General features: G+C 38.2%; 1 protein-coding gene across 1 annotated transcript in view; it reads left to right on the top strand.

Moving 5' to 3' along the window:
- dph6 (diphthamine biosynthesis 6) overlaps positions 1–16,915 on the top strand; it is a 131,971-nt gene that overhangs the window by 19,504 nt on the left and 95,552 nt on the right. The window contains exon 4 of the mRNA XM_063007392.1: positions 12,896–12,969. Coding sequence (XP_062863462.1) covers positions 12,896–12,969 — 74 coding nt within the window. The remainder of the gene's footprint in view (positions 1–12,895; positions 12,970–16,915) is intronic.

The raw sequence follows: 16,915 nt of genomic DNA, 5'->3' as shown, positions 1-16,915 counted from the left end.
TTTATTAATTTAGAATATTTCTAAAATTCTAAAAAAAAGAAAAAGTCTGCTTTAAAAGTCTGACTGTAAATTATGTGTGTGTTTATACTGGAGGGTTGATCTTATTTGGGTTTATTGTCTAATGTTTAGAGCCCTACGGAATTCACGGGAAAATGTGTTTAATTTCACAGACCTCGTTTGTCAAAAATCACAGATTTCAGGGTTTTTTTTAAAGAAAAGTGCCTGTGATGATGTAAGTACTGTTTACACATCACCAAGACTGGCTGTATGGACACGAGGGGACTAGACTAATTTATTATTGTAAATAGTGTAAATAAATAAATAAGTACTTACCTGTTTTGATGGAGATGATCTGGGGGTCGGTGCTTTGATGGGTGGAAGGTATCTGGAGAGAGAAAAGAACAGAATGAATGAAGCTAGCTGAATTATTGATTTAAGTTATGCATTGTGTGTTATGAATGAATGAGTATACTGAATGATATGGCCATATGTATGTGTTGTGTTTGTGTTTAAATGTTGCCTGTAATTTCTCCTGTTTTAGGATTGGCCGCCAGGTCCTAGAGGGGAGGGGCCTTTTTGTTAAAGCAGGAGGAAGTGAGCAGGGAAAGGGAGAAAGAAAGATGGCGGAAGGTCTTATGGCTAGTACAGCCTTATGGTGAGACCACTACGGTCAAAAGCTTTTTACCTGGGTAACTGCCTTTTAGTTGGCTTAAGCCGATGGGATTACTTAGGTCAACCAGCTGTGACTTTTAACCTTCAACGCGTGTGTAAATATTTCTTGTGTGTGCAAATAAAACAAAAGTACTAGAACTTAGACTGCTGAGCTTCTGTCCTCCTTGCAAGTCTCCCACACTTGGCACAACCTACCTTACTCCTTTTTACAGTGGCACATTTCATGACAGTCATTAAATTACACTCATAAATGAAATGATAGAATAAATGGAAGCTACAATACACAGCACAGCTCACCTTAATAGTTAAATGTAAATCTAGAACATCCAGAAACGGTGCTGCAAGGCTCAGTCTCAAATATGAAATACTCGTCTGTGTGTTGACATCCCCCCTGTGTCCACAGAATTGGTTGGGAGTTGTCCAAACTTAGGTACCTGAGTAGTGTTTTTAGCTGCTTAGACTTTGACATCTTGTACATTTTGACTAACTATTTGCTGACTGAATTGCTGTAGGATTGCTAGGAAATTAACCAGTAAACGTGAGGCACTTGAATGCTATACGAATGAAAAACATTAAATGGCCAAACACACACCTTAAATTTTGAATTTCACATCTGACTGCATATTACACAGGAAAAGGCTCAATTCACAGTCCGTGACGTGATTTTCACAGTAGGTCCGTACTTCTGTTGTGTGTGAACCGATATAAGACCAGCATTGCTTTTTATGTGGAGAATTTTGTTGAAAGTCTTAGTTGGTGCATGACCCTGAACAGTGACCTATAATTCCCAGCTTGTGTTGGAGGTGCTATAGTGTGTCACCTTGACATGGGAAGATTTTGCTGTTAAGTAAAGGGCAGCGAGAAAAACACGAAGGTCCTCATGCTTTTAACAAAGCCTCTCTGTCTGCTTCAGATTGGGGTGCTGTATTGTGTGTGTGTGTGTGTGTGTTTGTGTCAGAGAGAGAGAGGACCTGAAGGTGTTTGTATGTGGTATAAAACACTGTTTGTTTGACCTTACACGTATTGTCAGAGGGTCCTGTATCTGTGCAGTGCCCTGTGTGCAGGATCCCAATCCCATTAGAGACAGGAGCAGAGCTGATATAATGGAGGGGGCTATTAAAACCATGTCTCGCCTGCTCATTCACTGATGGATGCTGTGGATACAGAGAAGGGCGGGGTAAAAGTGGGTGTAACATGGAGTGAGACAGTGAGGGCATGCCGCAGAGCATGATGGTCTCACATGCCCTTGAGCAAACTGTCATTCAAAGCACTTTAATTAACTTTCTGCTTCTTCCTGTCTTGTCATGCTTAGTAAGGAGACAATGTACATAAAACATAGTGAGGGACCAGGGTATGGTCTAATATTCTTTAATAATTCTTAATAATTTAATGATTTCTTTAATAATTATAATTCACTTAAATTAAAACGATGAAAAATAACATTATGAAATAGTAAAGCTACAATTAAATTCAGTTAAATAAACACATAAAAAAATCGTAGTACAGTAGACCCTTGAGTTACGAACGGTTTACCATACGAACATTTTGGGTTACAAACGATCTTTTTCAACTTAAAGTACGAACAAATTTCGGACTAAAAACAAAATTCGCGAAACACATGACGTCGCACACAAGTTGACTCCGAGTTGACTCTCTCTTTCTCTCTCTACAGTATATATATATATATATACAGTGTATCACAAAAGTGAGTACACCCCTCACATTTCTGCAGATATTTAAGTTATATTTTCATGGGACAACACTGACAAAATGACACTTTGACACAATGAAAAGTAGTCTGTGTGCAGCTTATATAACAGTGTAAATTTATTCTTCCTTCAAAATAACTCAATATACAGCCATTAATGTCTAAACCACCGGCAACAAAAGTGAGTACACCCCTTAGTGAAAGTTCCTGAAGTGTCAATATTTTGTGTGGCCACCATTATTTCCCAAAACTGCCTTAACTCTCCTGGGCATGGAGTTTACCAGAGCTTCACAGGTTGCCACTGGAATGCTTTTCCACTCCTCCATGACGACATCATGGAGCTGGCGGATATTCGAGACTTTGCGCTTCTCCACCTTCCGCTTGAGGATGCCTCAAAGATGTTCTATTGGGTTTAGGTCTGGAGACATGCTTGGCCAGTCCATCACCTTTACCCTCAGCCTCTTCAATAAAGCAGTGGTCGTCTTAGAGGTGTGTTTGGGGTCATTATCATGCTGGAACACTGCCCTGCGACCCAGTTTCCGGAGGGAGGGGATCATGCTCTGCTTCAGTATTTCACAGTACATATTGGAGTTCATGTGTCCCTCAATGAAATGTAACTCCCCAACACCTGCTGCACTCATGCAGCCCCAGACCATGGCATTCCCACCACCATGCTTGACTGTAGGCATGACACACTTATCTTTGTACTCCTCACCTGATTGCCGCCACACATGCTTGAGACCATCTGAACCAAACAAATTAATCTTGGTCTCATCAGACCATAGGACATGGTTCCAATAATCCATGTCCTTTGTTGACATGTCTTCAGCAAACTGTTTGCGGGCTTTCTTTCTTTGGAGGGAAAATGACAAGCAGTGCTCAATTTGGACATTTAGGGGTGTAGTCTCTTAGGGGTGTACTCACTTTTGTTGCCGGTGGTTTACACATTAATGGCTGTATATTGAGTTATTTTGAGGGAAGAATAAATTTACACTGTTATATAAGCTGCACACAGACTACTTTTCATTGTGTCAAAGTGTCATTTTGTCAGTGTTGTCCCATGAAAAGATATACTTAAATATCTGCAGAAATGTGAGGGGTGTACTCACTTTTGTGATACACTGTATATACACAGTGAGCGAACATTCAGACAGCAGACGGTGTTTTTCCGGTGTTTTCTTTATATTTTGTAAAATTCAATATTAAAATGTCCCCAGAGAAGGTGCAAAGAAAGCGCAGTTTTTTGTTGTTATATAATTACTCCTGCCAGAACATGTCACTGTGTATCAGACAGAGGGGACATTGAGTAAGAGAGAAGTAGGAAGTTATTCTTTTGTGAAATTACACCTATAATAACGCTATTGAAATAAAGAAGGAAATAATAGAGAAATATGAGTTATTGTTGTTTCTGGTAGATACATTGTATTATGGTGTATGGTACAGCACATGTACTGTACTGAAATGTGATGTGTTTTTATGTACAGTACAGTACTACTGTGTATTGTTGTTTATTACAGTATTATCTATTCTATAATTTAAGGGCAAATATACTTGTATTTATAACAAAAAAGACCATTTAAGACATTAGAAAGGTTAGGTAAGGGGGTGGTTTGGGAGGTCTGGCGCACATTAATTCTATTTACATGATTTCTTATGGGAAAAATAGGTTTAACTAACGAATATTTTGACTTAAGAACAGCCCTTCGGAACCAATTAAATTCTTAAGTCAAGGGTCCACTGTAGTAGTAATAATGTATTGACATTTAGATCATTTCAGTGTGGTAGAATTGCAGATGTTTTATGTTTATGTACTGACGTAACACACATTATGCTGTATCCACTCGCAGCTAAGAATAGTAGAGAACATATTTGTTCCTGTTGTGGGGCAGGAAAGGATAGCATTACTGTCTTCCCTTTAGGTCACTGATACATTAGCAAATCTCGGGCATGTGTGTGCTCACGTATGAAAGGGCTCAGTTAGTGTTTCCATCTAGTTCATTTACCCGCCCAACGACGAGCATGGGCTGGTATTTAAATAAAAAAGGCTTGTTTAATAATATTATGCACTGTAGAGGGAGAAATATGCAAATCCCTTCCAATCTTTCTTTGAGGTACATTGTTTTTCAACATTTCAATAATTCTCTCACGCATTTGTTGATAAACTGGAGATCCTCTGATCATCTTTGCTCATCAAAGACTCAGCCTTTCCTGGATGCTGCTCTTGTACCAAACCATGATTACAATCACCTGTTGACATCACCTGTTTGGAATCACATCATTATTTAGTTTTTTCACCTCATTACTAGGCCTAAATTGCTCCTGTCCCAACTTTTCTTGGAATGTGTTGCAGGCCTGAAATGCAGGAATGGAGGTATATTAACAAATGAAATGAAGTTGAGCAGATAAAACATGAAATATCTCATGTTCATCCTGTCTGCAATCAAATAAAAGTGAAAGTAAATGTAAGGAACACTGCATTTTTATTTTATTTGCGTTTTCCATACTGTCCCAACTTTTTCTGATTTGGGATTGTAAATGTGTAAAAGGATTTATTGGGGTAACATTTAATATTAACATATAAACAGTTAGATAAACCAGCTTCTCTTAAAATAATTGTAAATCTAGTTTCTATGTAATAATATACAGTAGTTTGGAAATAAGGCTACCTGTTACCTGTTTTGGATTGTGCATTGGGTGTACACTGGAAAGCTACTCATTAAAAGAGCTCTGGGCATCAAAGATGAGCAATGTCAAAATCTAGTATTGCTTTTTTAATGACCAAGTGACCAAAAATGTGTAGGAATTTGGTTACACTGCCAGCTCTTGGCAGCCAACAGCCCCAAAACAGCCTCAACATTGAAGCCATCACTGGCTTACCATGAGGACTGAGATCACTACTAAACATTTAAAACAGGCTAATCAGTATCATCCTGTAAGTGACCACTTTAGATTTGCTTTGGGCCTTGCTTTTAAAAGGACTAATAGAGCTGTACTATGGAAACAAATTGCTCATCACATTTCTTCAATACCTAGACATAAATAAATAGTCCACAGTTTAAGGACTTCGTCAATAATAATGATTAAAATATGATGGACTGGATTTTATTTAGAAATGTCATTCTAAAAAAATCCGATGTTGGCCACGACAGTGTAAAACTGCAAATAAAATTGCAATGATTTTAATTAATTACATTTACATTTTCTGCATTTAGCAGATGCTCTTATCCAGAGCGACTTACAGAAGTGCTTCCATAGTAAACATTTCATTTCTCAAGTTTTAGTAAACAACAGTTGAAGAACACAAATCTGCTGAAACCTGTTAGAACCAGATTTTTTTTTTATTTTTTATTTTTTTTATTTTTATTTTTTTAAATGGAAATAATTACTAATATTACTAATAATTACTATAATTACTAATAGCTCATACAGTCAGTTATGGAAATAAATGTGCTAGGACTTGTTACAAAGCATGAAATAATTTGTAATTGCTTGTTGCTCGTTGTAAACATGTAGTACACCTGCCTGAAAGTATCTTTACTTTTTTTCTTGAATGTTGTCATCTCTCTGTAAGGATTGACTTTAGTACTTCTCTAAATTGGTTTTACTGGGTTTCTTAGATGAAAATGGGCAGTGCAGTGGCTCGGTGGGTAACACTGTCGCCTCACAGCAAGAAGGTCCTGAATTCTATTCCCAGGTAGAGCTCCGGTTTCCTCCCACAGTCCAAAGACGTGTAAGTTAGGTGAATTGGAGATACAAAATTGATCATGACACAAAACATGAACTGATGAATCATGTGTAACCTGTCTCAACCTGTCCTGTCATGAATGTAACCAAAGTGTAAATAAATAATCTTCACTGAAAATCAATCAGTCTGGAAATAGGATCTGTGTCCAAAAGCTATTAGTAATAATAAATTTAAATTAACAAGACTATATAAAATGTGTTGCTCCCCAGTTGGTTTTTATTCCATATTTGTTCTCAAATAGGCCCAGCGTATAAATTGTTACTTTCCCCTCATTGCTTTGGGTAATTATTTCTCTTTTTGGAACACGTGCAAGCTTTAATCACTTAACATCTTTATCATCCAGCTCAGTGCATTCATTTTTAGAAACGACATTTGGGGCTTTGATTTAATGAATTTGACAATTAGCGAGTCATGTTAATGAGTGTTAGGGGCTAAGGAGCTTCACTGACAGGGCTGTGGGCCTCGGAGCTGCACCGCTCCCAGCTGCAATGCTTCATTTCTGCTTCGCCTGCCCAAACCATGAAAAATGGGTCTGAGACAATAAAGGACGAAGGGCTGAAGAATCCAGCTGTACTTTCTTTTTTTCATTATAGACTCTGTCCTTTTTTTTTTTTTTATATTGAGAGGGCGTATATAGGGTGTCACGGTGGCTAAGTGGGTAGCACTGTTGCCTCACAGAAAGAAGGGTCCTGGGTTTGATCCCCAGGTAGGGCGATCCGGGTCCTTTCTGTGTGAAGTTTGCATGTTCTCCCCGTGTCCGCGTGGGTTTCCTCCAGGTGCTTCGGTTTCCTCCCACAGTCCAGAGACATGCAAGTGAGGTGAATTTGAGACACTAGATTGTCCAATACTGTGTTTGATATAAACTTGTGAACTGATGAATCTTGTGTAATGAGTAACTATCGTTCCTGTCGTGAATGTAACCAAAGTGTAAACATGATGTTAAAATCCTAATAAACAAACGAACAATGCAAAAGAAATGATTGGCCAATCATCAACCAGAGCCAAGTTTTAGCAGCATCTAAGATACTTTAAATAATTATTTTGGGATTTTTACTTCTACTATTTTTCTCTACTGCTGCTACTACCTTTATTAGGAAGATGGCATACAAAGATTCTATTCTATTCTATTTTAAAAGCAATAGATTTAAAGAGTGTTACATTATTTCTAATGTTTTTCCCCCCACATGGCCGTTAGTGACACACATGCAGTCTTCAGTACAGTGGTCCCTTAAAACTCAACGTCAATTGGTTCTGGGAGTGGTGTTGAGTTTTAAGTTATTTTTTCCCATAAGGATGTATGGGAAACCTGTTAATGTGTTCCATGGTCCCGTGGAACTGCATATATTTTAGGCTAATGTAAAATAATGAGATTACTTTTGACACTTATACACTGAAAATAACACATAATATAAAAACACTAAAATACAATTGAAAACCAATAAAAAATACAATAAAAACCTGCACTTTACCTTTACTTCTTTATTGTTTTCTTATGCTTCTTAATTGTGGAGATGCTTTATCTTGGAATAACGTATTTCATTCAGTAAAGGCGCGTTCACATGAGAAACGGCACATTAGCTTTTGCGCTGCTTTTTACTGACAAGCATTTCAGACTCTCCAAAAAAAAGCGGATTTTTACAATTTCTCAGCACCCCGAGCTGTAACACAAGTTTAAAAGTGAAACAATGAGGAAAATCCAGATAAACACAAGTACATGTGGATTTGATAGTTCACACTTTGATGGCGTTTTACTACAAAGCGGCTGGTTATTGTTAATTTGAAATTAAATAAATATTTTTCAACAAGAAACTGAACACGTTGAGTTTAAGGGACACGTTGAGTTTAAGGGTACACATTTCTCGATGAAGGACGTTGAGTTTCAAAGATTTTGAGTTTAGGGGACGTTGAGTTACAAGGTACCACTGTATTACTAATAACTAATGAAATAGAAAAATGTATTAGGATGCTGTGTTAGAATAATTTTATGGTGTGCATGGTGTGCATGCACGTTCAGGTTATTAAAACCCATCTTGATATCTTGATAACAAATCTTGCTGTTATTAATCATTTATGAATGAATAGATTAATGTAGATCATTTGATGGAAAGGTTGAATAGCCCAGTGAGTAACAGTAGTCACATCATCATGCACATGCTTTTATTTTATTACTTAATCTTAAATAATGAAATTGACTTTAATATGTGACTGTAATGTATCTAGTGTGGTTCTATTGCAGCCATCCCTGACACACACACACACACACACACACACACACACACACGCACACACACACACAAGCTTACCTATAAATATATATTCTTTATCTGATTAGGTAGTGTGTCTGTGTGGAAAGGCGCATCAGCCCCAGGCAGGGCATGGATTTCATTTAAAAAAGTATCAAAGGTTTACACGTTGCTCTTTTTAATCAGCATGTTTATCAGGCAGAGAAAAATTGCAGGAAGGACCACAGGGAGAGGGGAGGGTTATCTTAAGCACCAGTAGCCTGGGAAATTGATAATGGCTACAAGGTAATTTACTGCCAACTTGTGCATCCCTGCGTGTGGGGCTGGCCCCATTCTAATTACAGCGCATGTAATGTCCTAATGAAGCTGCGGGGTGGTGTGTGTGTGTGTGTATGTATGCGTGTGTAGATGTATGTGTGCACATGTATCAGTATGTGTCTGTGTGCATGTATGTGTGTATATATGTTTGCATGTGTGCACATGTACCAGTATGTGTCTGTGTGCATGTGTATGCGTCTGTGTTTGTGTTTGTGTGCATGTATGTGTGTATACATGTTTGCATATGTGTGCACATGTATCAGTATTGTTTGTGTTTGTGTGCATGTGTCTGTGTATGTGTGTGTAAGTTTGCATATGTGTGCACATCAATATGCATCTGTGTGTGCGCATGTGTGAGTGTGTGCATACGTTTGTGTGTGTTTGTGCAGGTATGCATGGGTGTGCGTTTGTGTGTGTGTATGCGTCTGCATCTGTTTGTGTAAGTATTCATGGGTGTGTTTGTGTATGTATGCATGGGTGTGCGTAGATGTTTGTGTTTCTGTGTAATTATGCATGGGTGTGTGTTTGTGTGTGTATGTGTAAGTATGCATGGGTGTGTGTGTCTGGGTCTGTGTGTGTGTGTAAGTATGCATGGGTGTGGGTGGGGCATGGGTGTGGCACCCTTGCACCAGTATTTTTGTAAACTGTTCTCTTTTTGCAGCTAAAAATGAACTCATCTCATCTCTCCAGAGCTTGCTGGTCTCTCAGTATTTATGCTCCTACTCGGTTAAAATGTTTAATCATTTTAGAAATGTTAATTGTACACAGTGTTGGCTTAAGTGTGAGCGTATGGTGCAGATCTGCTGCATTAAACTCAGCTACTAGTCTCTTAATTTAACCAGGTTTTAGCTGTTTGGAGGAGCTGAGATCTGCCAAAACTGTCCAACATAGCCAGACAATTTTTAAATATATACTTAATATTGACATTTTAATCTTCATTCACTTCATTACTGCTTAATCAACTCTGTGCATTTTAAATAATTAATACTTATACTAATTCCATCTGTTCTGTCTTTAAGATGTGTAAAAAGATTTGAAATCACTGCAATTTTTATGCTTTTCTATTTCTTCTAAAACCAGATCATAGACGCAATGAAGGAGAAAGCAAACCCACAGAATTCTGTACCTCAAAGAACACTTAGTTTTGCTTATTCCGTTATCACTTTTTTTAGCTGATTATTCAAGTCTTACAGATGCTGTCTGATACACAAAGCAGAAATCAGATTCAAATTCTAGAGTAGTGAATTTGTACTGACAGTGTAGTGAGAAGAAAATGTAGCCTTTTCTTGTAAGATTTATTCAGTTTAAGTAAAAACAACAAGTAGGTAAATACGCTTCTGTAAATATATTTTTCTGTACAGGTAAATAATCTCCTAGTGTTCCACCACAAAAGGTGGAAGCACCTCCAATTTAAATTTATTGTGCAAAATACAATAAAGTTTAAAACATTAGAATTTTTTTCTTTGTACTTTTGTTAGTTAAATAAAGGTTGAAGAGAATTAACAAATTACAGATTCTTGTTTTTTTTCCAGTTTTTTAAGGAATGGCGATTTACGTTCACTAAAAATATTGTATTTAGTTAAAAATTAAATTATTAATAAAGAACATTTGGATTGTGCAGTGGTAGCCCACCAGTGCTGAGGTCTCGAGCTCTCGAGTTCAAATCTCAGGTCTGATATTATCTGGTTGGACACCTACACAGACGCACAATTGGCTCTCCGTACACAAAGCTGATCCACATACAAACTCGCCTCGTGCAGGTGAAAAGATGCAATCGGCTACTGCACACATGTCGAAGGGGGAGTGTGTCAGTCTCGCTCAATCAGGAATGGAGAGAGGAAGTGTAATGCAATCGGGTAACTGGATACGACTAGATTGGGAGGAAAATGGGAAGGGGGGGGTAATCAAGTCAAAAATCCAAATCTTATTCCTTCAGAGAGGGGAACAAGTGTTTGAGTATTTCTATGTTATGTACTAAACATTTATTTAGCAGGTTGGATAATTTCATGTACTTCTTTTTAGACATTTTCATATGTCACAATCACATTATGTGACAAAAAAATTGCTAAGCCATGTTATTGTATAGATTATACGGCCCCAGTCTGAGGGAGGTCAGTTTTCTCTGAGGGTCAGTAGTTCACTGGACTGTTGATAAGAACACGGTGGCTTAGAGGGGACAGGACGTAGCTTAAGTCTCCCCACCCGGCAGGGGACGTGTATAGAGTCAGGAAAACCCAGCTTACCCCTTCCATGTATAAACATCCCCCCTGCCTATCTGCCAGAGGAAGAGACCTGCTATTGAGCTCTGTTATCTGTGACTGATTGTGTATGTGTGAGTACACCGGGAGAGAGGGTAAATATTGCTTTACCTCTATTGCTACTGTCTCACTTTGATGGCTTACTTCCTGCTTTTTTGATTGACAGCCAATCCAATAAATAGCATGTGTGAATATCACCAGGATTAACTAAGGTTCATCAATATGGACATGGAGGCACAGCAAAAATAGTAATATTTAAATTATGATTCCAGTTTTTAGACTTTGTTATTTTATTAGGATTTTAACGTCATGTTTTACATTTGTTACATTCAAGACAGCACAGGTAATTACTGGTTACACGACATTCATCATTATCTCCAATTCACCTCACTTGCATGTCTTTGGACTGTGGGAGAAAACCAGAGCCAGGAGGAAACCCACGCAAACAGGGGGAGAACATGCAAACTTCACACAGAAAGAACCCGGACCGCTCCACCTGGAAATCGAACGCAGGATTTCTGGCTGTGAGGCAACAGTGCTACCCACCAAGCCACCTTGCCACCCCTTTAGACTTACGTACATAATACATACTTAAATGTAATCAAAGACGACATTGACAAGCCTAGATAAAGTCAGCTAATTAGCATATAGTGGTGACGTACAATTCTAGTTTCTTTCTACTGGTATTTATTCAGAATAATGCTATTATTATTTTTTTCGATTTTATTCGTCTGCTGTTTTATTTCAGGCTTGCGACCTCAGATCATTTATATCAGGACTATCAGGATCATTAAGCATGATCTGCCACTCTGTTTATGAAGCCTACACTGCAAATCTGTTTATATTTACTGCAAATGACACTTTATATAAGTTTATTATATTACATATCTTTATCCTAGTTTTGCATCTACATAGTATTGTACATTGCACATCTGTCATTACCTACTGCAAAGGACAGTTTTATAATAGTTAGTTATATAACATCTTTATTTTGGGCGGCATGGTAGCTCAGTGGGTAGCACTGTCGCCTCACAGCAAGAAGGTCCCGGGTTCGATCCCCAGGTGGGGAGTTTGCATGTTCTCCCCGTGATGGCGTGGGTTTTCTCCGGGAGCTCCGGTTTCCTCCCACAGTCCAAAGACGTGCAATTGAGGTGAATTGGAGATACAAAATTGTCCAGGACTGTGTTTGGTGTTAAAACTTGTGAACTGATAGATCTTGTGTAATGAGTAACTACCATTTCTGTCATGAATGTAACCAAAGTGTAAAACATGACATTTAAACCCAAATAAACAAATACATCTTTATTTTAGTTATTTAAATATATAGTATTGTACATTGCACATCTGTTAATACCTACTACAAAGGACACTTTCATAATAGTTTGTTATTTTACATATTACATTTCCTTATTTTATTTATTTAACTATATAGTATTGTACAATAATACTTGTTTACTTTATAACTTTTTACTTTAATGTACCTTTAATGAGCTGCTGTAATAACTGACTTTCCATTTGTGATTAATAAAGTGATTAATAAAGCCGCCTCTCCCCTTTCATCAGATATAGCCAATCATGTATGTGTAGATGTTTAACTAACCAAAAGCACCAGTGAGATTTGAACCATGATATTCAATTGCTTGTTTGATAGGTACTGTATCAATGACAATATTTTCTGTCTTTTTATTTAAGCTGATAATACTAATAAACACACAGGCACGTCATTGCTATGTTAGATTCTATTCAAATGTGTCAGTGAAACATGAAGAACAGAATGTAAACATTAGAAAATGTAATTTTTTTTGATCAGCATGAAGACCTAGGAATAATCTGACTTAAAATTATTCTTGACTTTTTAGCTGAACTAATTTATTTATTTTACTACCAGTATGATGGTGTTGTTCACTTTCCTAATAAACTCATAGCTTTTCTGTGTGATTTTGTTGTTCAGGAAAAGGAAGGTGTTGAAGCTGTATCGGTGGGGGCTATTTTATCTGACTATCAGCGGGTTCGGGTGGAAAATGTGTAAGTAAACAGCATCTTGTAATCAGTACTGCATGTAGGCATATGATTCTCCAATTTGATAAAATTTATTTCGGCTGCTTCTTTTAGGGGTCACCACAGTGGATTGTTCATCCGCTTATTTGATTTGACACAGTTTTTATGCCATACGCCCCTACATTTTATCCGGGCTTGGGACTGGCACTAAGGGATCACTGTTATGTTCCCCTCCTGATGGCTAGGTTCACGTAATGCCACGTGTCTTCTGGATTTGTGAGCCTTGTTCAGGGTTCAAACCCCAGCAGTTTTTTTTCATCTGTCAGATTTGGAGTCTCGCGTTTTGCTTTTCCGTGAATTATCCATCACTTATGAACCCCGTCACCCTCTTCTCCTTAGGCACAACCAGTTGATAGTACAGCTGAGATTTGAGCTTGAGGCGCTCAGGTGGCGCAGTGGTAAAACATACTAGCACACCAAAGCTGACATTTCGAACTTGTCATTTCGAATATCAGCTATGTTATCTGGCAGGCTGGACGCCTACATTAACAACGATTGGCTGTTGTTCATACAGGGTGAGAGCCAGAGGAAGATTCCTCACAACTGATGCAATTACGACCTCTGCTGGCTGATTGATGGCACCTGCACAGAGTCCAGGAATAATGCATTGATCAGGGTGTGGCTCTCTATACACAAAGCTGATCTGCATATGAACTCGCCTCTTGCAGGTGAAAAAATGCAGTCGGCTACTGCGCACGTGTCGGAGGGGACTTGAGTCAGTCTCGGCTCATCTCAACCAGGGTGGAGATCAACATCAGTCGAGAGGAAGCATAATGCAAGTGGGTAGTTGGATACGCTAAAAGTTGGGAGAAAAGGGGGAGAAAATGCATAAACAAAATTTAAAAATAAGATTTGAGCTTGAGAGCTGGGCAGCACCCATATTATAGTTCTGTAGAACTGACATGAATTAAAACAAAATTACAGACACAGTGTACAGCAAAACTGTGCCAACATCGCCTTCTTGTGGTGGAACTTTTACCTGCAAACATAAGTAAGTTATTGGGTTACAATCCAGATCCATTATAATGCATAATATCATAAAAGAGACCATGTAATATTAATATTAATATTATAAAAATAATATTAGGCAAAAATATTAGCACACCCCTTCTAATTGTAATAAATTATTTGTATAAAGGAAATTAAATGCTTGCAACTTTGCAGCAACAGTTTAGGGAAGGCCCTTCCCTGTTCCAGAATGACTGTGCCGCCGTGCAAACAGCGAGGTCTACAAAGACGTGAAGAAAAGCTTTATTTAAAGAAACTCCAGTGTTCTGCACAGAACCCAGCCATACAAATTCTTTTTTGACTCAAGGGGCACAAATTCCCACAGACATACTTCAATGTATTATGAGAAGTCTTCTCAGAATAGTGGCTGTTATAATGGCTGAAAATATAAAGGTCATCTATTTTACATTTACAATTTCGGCATTTAGCAGACGCTTTTATCCAAAGCGACTTACAGTATACAGTCTAAGCAATTGAGGGTTAAGGGCCTTGCTCAAGGGCCCAACACTAGCAACCTGGCAGTAGTGGGGTTTGAACCAGTGACCTTCTGCTTACTAGTCCAGTACCTTAACCACTAGGCTACAACTGCCCTTGTGTATTTTAATACCGTTTGTATTTGAAATGTCCAACAAGCTCATGCTCAGGTGTCCAAGTGCTTTAGACCGTATAAATCTGGGTAGCTCAAGGGTTAAGGTACTGGACTAATAATCTGAAGGGTGTTGGTTCGAGCCCCACATTTGCCAGGTTGCCACTTTTGGGCTCTTGAGCAAGGCCCTTAACCCTCAGTTGCATGGATTGTGTATTATCACAATTGTAAGTCGCTTTGGATGAATTCGCCTGCTAAATGCCATAAATGTAAATCTATGAGGGTCTGAAGATTTTTTTTCTTTGCACAAGGCCCTAAGTTTTAGAAGCATTGTTTCACAGCTCTACAGTATAGAGTTTACCTATAGATTTACCTTTAATGCACATATATGCTGTAAGCAAGTGATGTCAGCATGATTACATTCTCCTTCTCTTTATCTCTCTCATTTTCCCCCGAGCAGCGCCGAGGTCTCTTTGTATCAGCTCACGCTGCTGTCAGTCAGCCATTGTTTCAGCGCCCGCTTCCTCTGGGTAAACAGTCTGCTGTGTCGCTGGAAGCTCAGGTTACCTGACCTGTCTCCATTCCTAAGAGGACGGACGCCATGGGGGCGGCTGTGTTCTGCTAATTGCACTCTTAACTCTCACTCGGCCTTAGCTGCCATTCAAGGGGCGTTCATGCATGTGCCACATGAGCATGGCAGTGGCATGCTGCCCGGGTGCATCCAAAGTTCTAAACGCCTTTGAAGTAGTTTAGCTTGTCACAGGGGTGGTTCTTCTTTTCAGCTCTGCTTTCTCTGTGCGCCTTTCTGTCTCCACTGATCTTCTTCTGTACATTTAATCTTTATTTATTTGTATACTACTATGACGACAAGACACTCAGGCATCAGACTGTCATAAATTTTATAAAAAATTTTATAAACTCAAAATTTTATAAAATGTGTTTCTATATTATACTATGTAATGTTGTAGTATTTTTTCAGCTGCTACCAAATTTAGGGGTCTCCATAGCGGATTGTTCTGGTGGCACAATTTTTATGCCGGATGTCCTTACTGATACAACCTTACTTATTTTAATCTGGGTTTGGGACGAGTGCACTTCCCAATGGCTAGGCTGTTTGGCCAACTCTATCAACCTCTCTCCCCCAGGCACAGCCAACTGTAGATATTAGCTGCCTGGCCAGGTTGACAGCACAGCTAAGATTCGAGCTTGAGTAGTTTTGTGCTAGCGCGTTTAGGCCGCTGTGCCACTCCAGTGCATAAAATAGTTCTGTTTAACTGGTTACTTAAATCACAACGATTATTAAAATGAATGCACATGAAATTAAAAATATATAAATAAAGTGAGGCAGTGAGGAACCACTTTGACAGCCCTCCCTCAGACATAGCCTCAGTTTTGCCTGTTAGATGCCTGGCTAGGTCGATTGTATTAAATTTCAGAATAAATGCTAAATAGAAGCATGTTTATTAGTGTTCTCAGACTTTGACCTCCACTGTAGGTGTAGTTTTAATGTTTACTATTTCCTTCCTAAGCATTATGGTCTTACAAATTTGCAGTCACAGTACAGGTATGTACTTAGATGTCCGAAAAAATACTTCCAAGGGTGGAGACCACTGATGAACATGATTCTGTTTTGCATTTTTCAGAAAATGTAGAATATATATGTAGAAAAAAATATATATACATTTTATATATATATATATATATATATATATATATATATATATATATATATATATGTATATATATATATGTGTGTGTGTGTGTAGAAGAATATATATATTTTTATTATTATATGTTTTTATAATTTTTATAATCAAAATTGTATTTTTAACTATATATATATACATACTGTATATGTATGTATGTATATACAGTGTATCACAAAAGTGAGTACACCCCTCACATTTCTGCAAATATTTTATTATATCTTTTCATGGGACAACACTATAGAAATAAAACTTGGATATAACTTAGAGTAGTCAGTGTACAACTTGTATAGCAGTGTAGATTTACTGTCTTCTAAAAATAACTCAACACACAGCCATTAATGTCTAAATGGCTGGCAACATAAGTGAGTACACCCCACAGTGAACATGTCCAAATTGTGCCCAAAGTGTCAATATTTTGTGTGACCACCATTATTATCCAGCACTGCCTTAACCCTCCTGGGCATGGAATTCACCAGAGCTGCACAGGTTGCTACTGGAATCCTCTTCCACTCCTCCATGATGACATCACGGAGCTGGTGGATGTTAGACACCTTGAACTCCTCCACCTTCCACTTGAGGATGCGCCACAGGTGCTCAATTGGGTTTAGTC

This window comes from Trichomycterus rosablanca, chromosome 13 (genome assembly GCF_030014385.1).
Source record: "Trichomycterus rosablanca isolate fTriRos1 chromosome 13, fTriRos1.hap1, whole genome shotgun sequence".
NCBI classification, from domain to species: Eukaryota; Metazoa; Chordata; class Actinopteri; order Siluriformes; family Trichomycteridae; genus Trichomycterus; species Trichomycterus rosablanca.
This window is presented reverse-complemented; position numbering and strand designations above follow the sequence as displayed.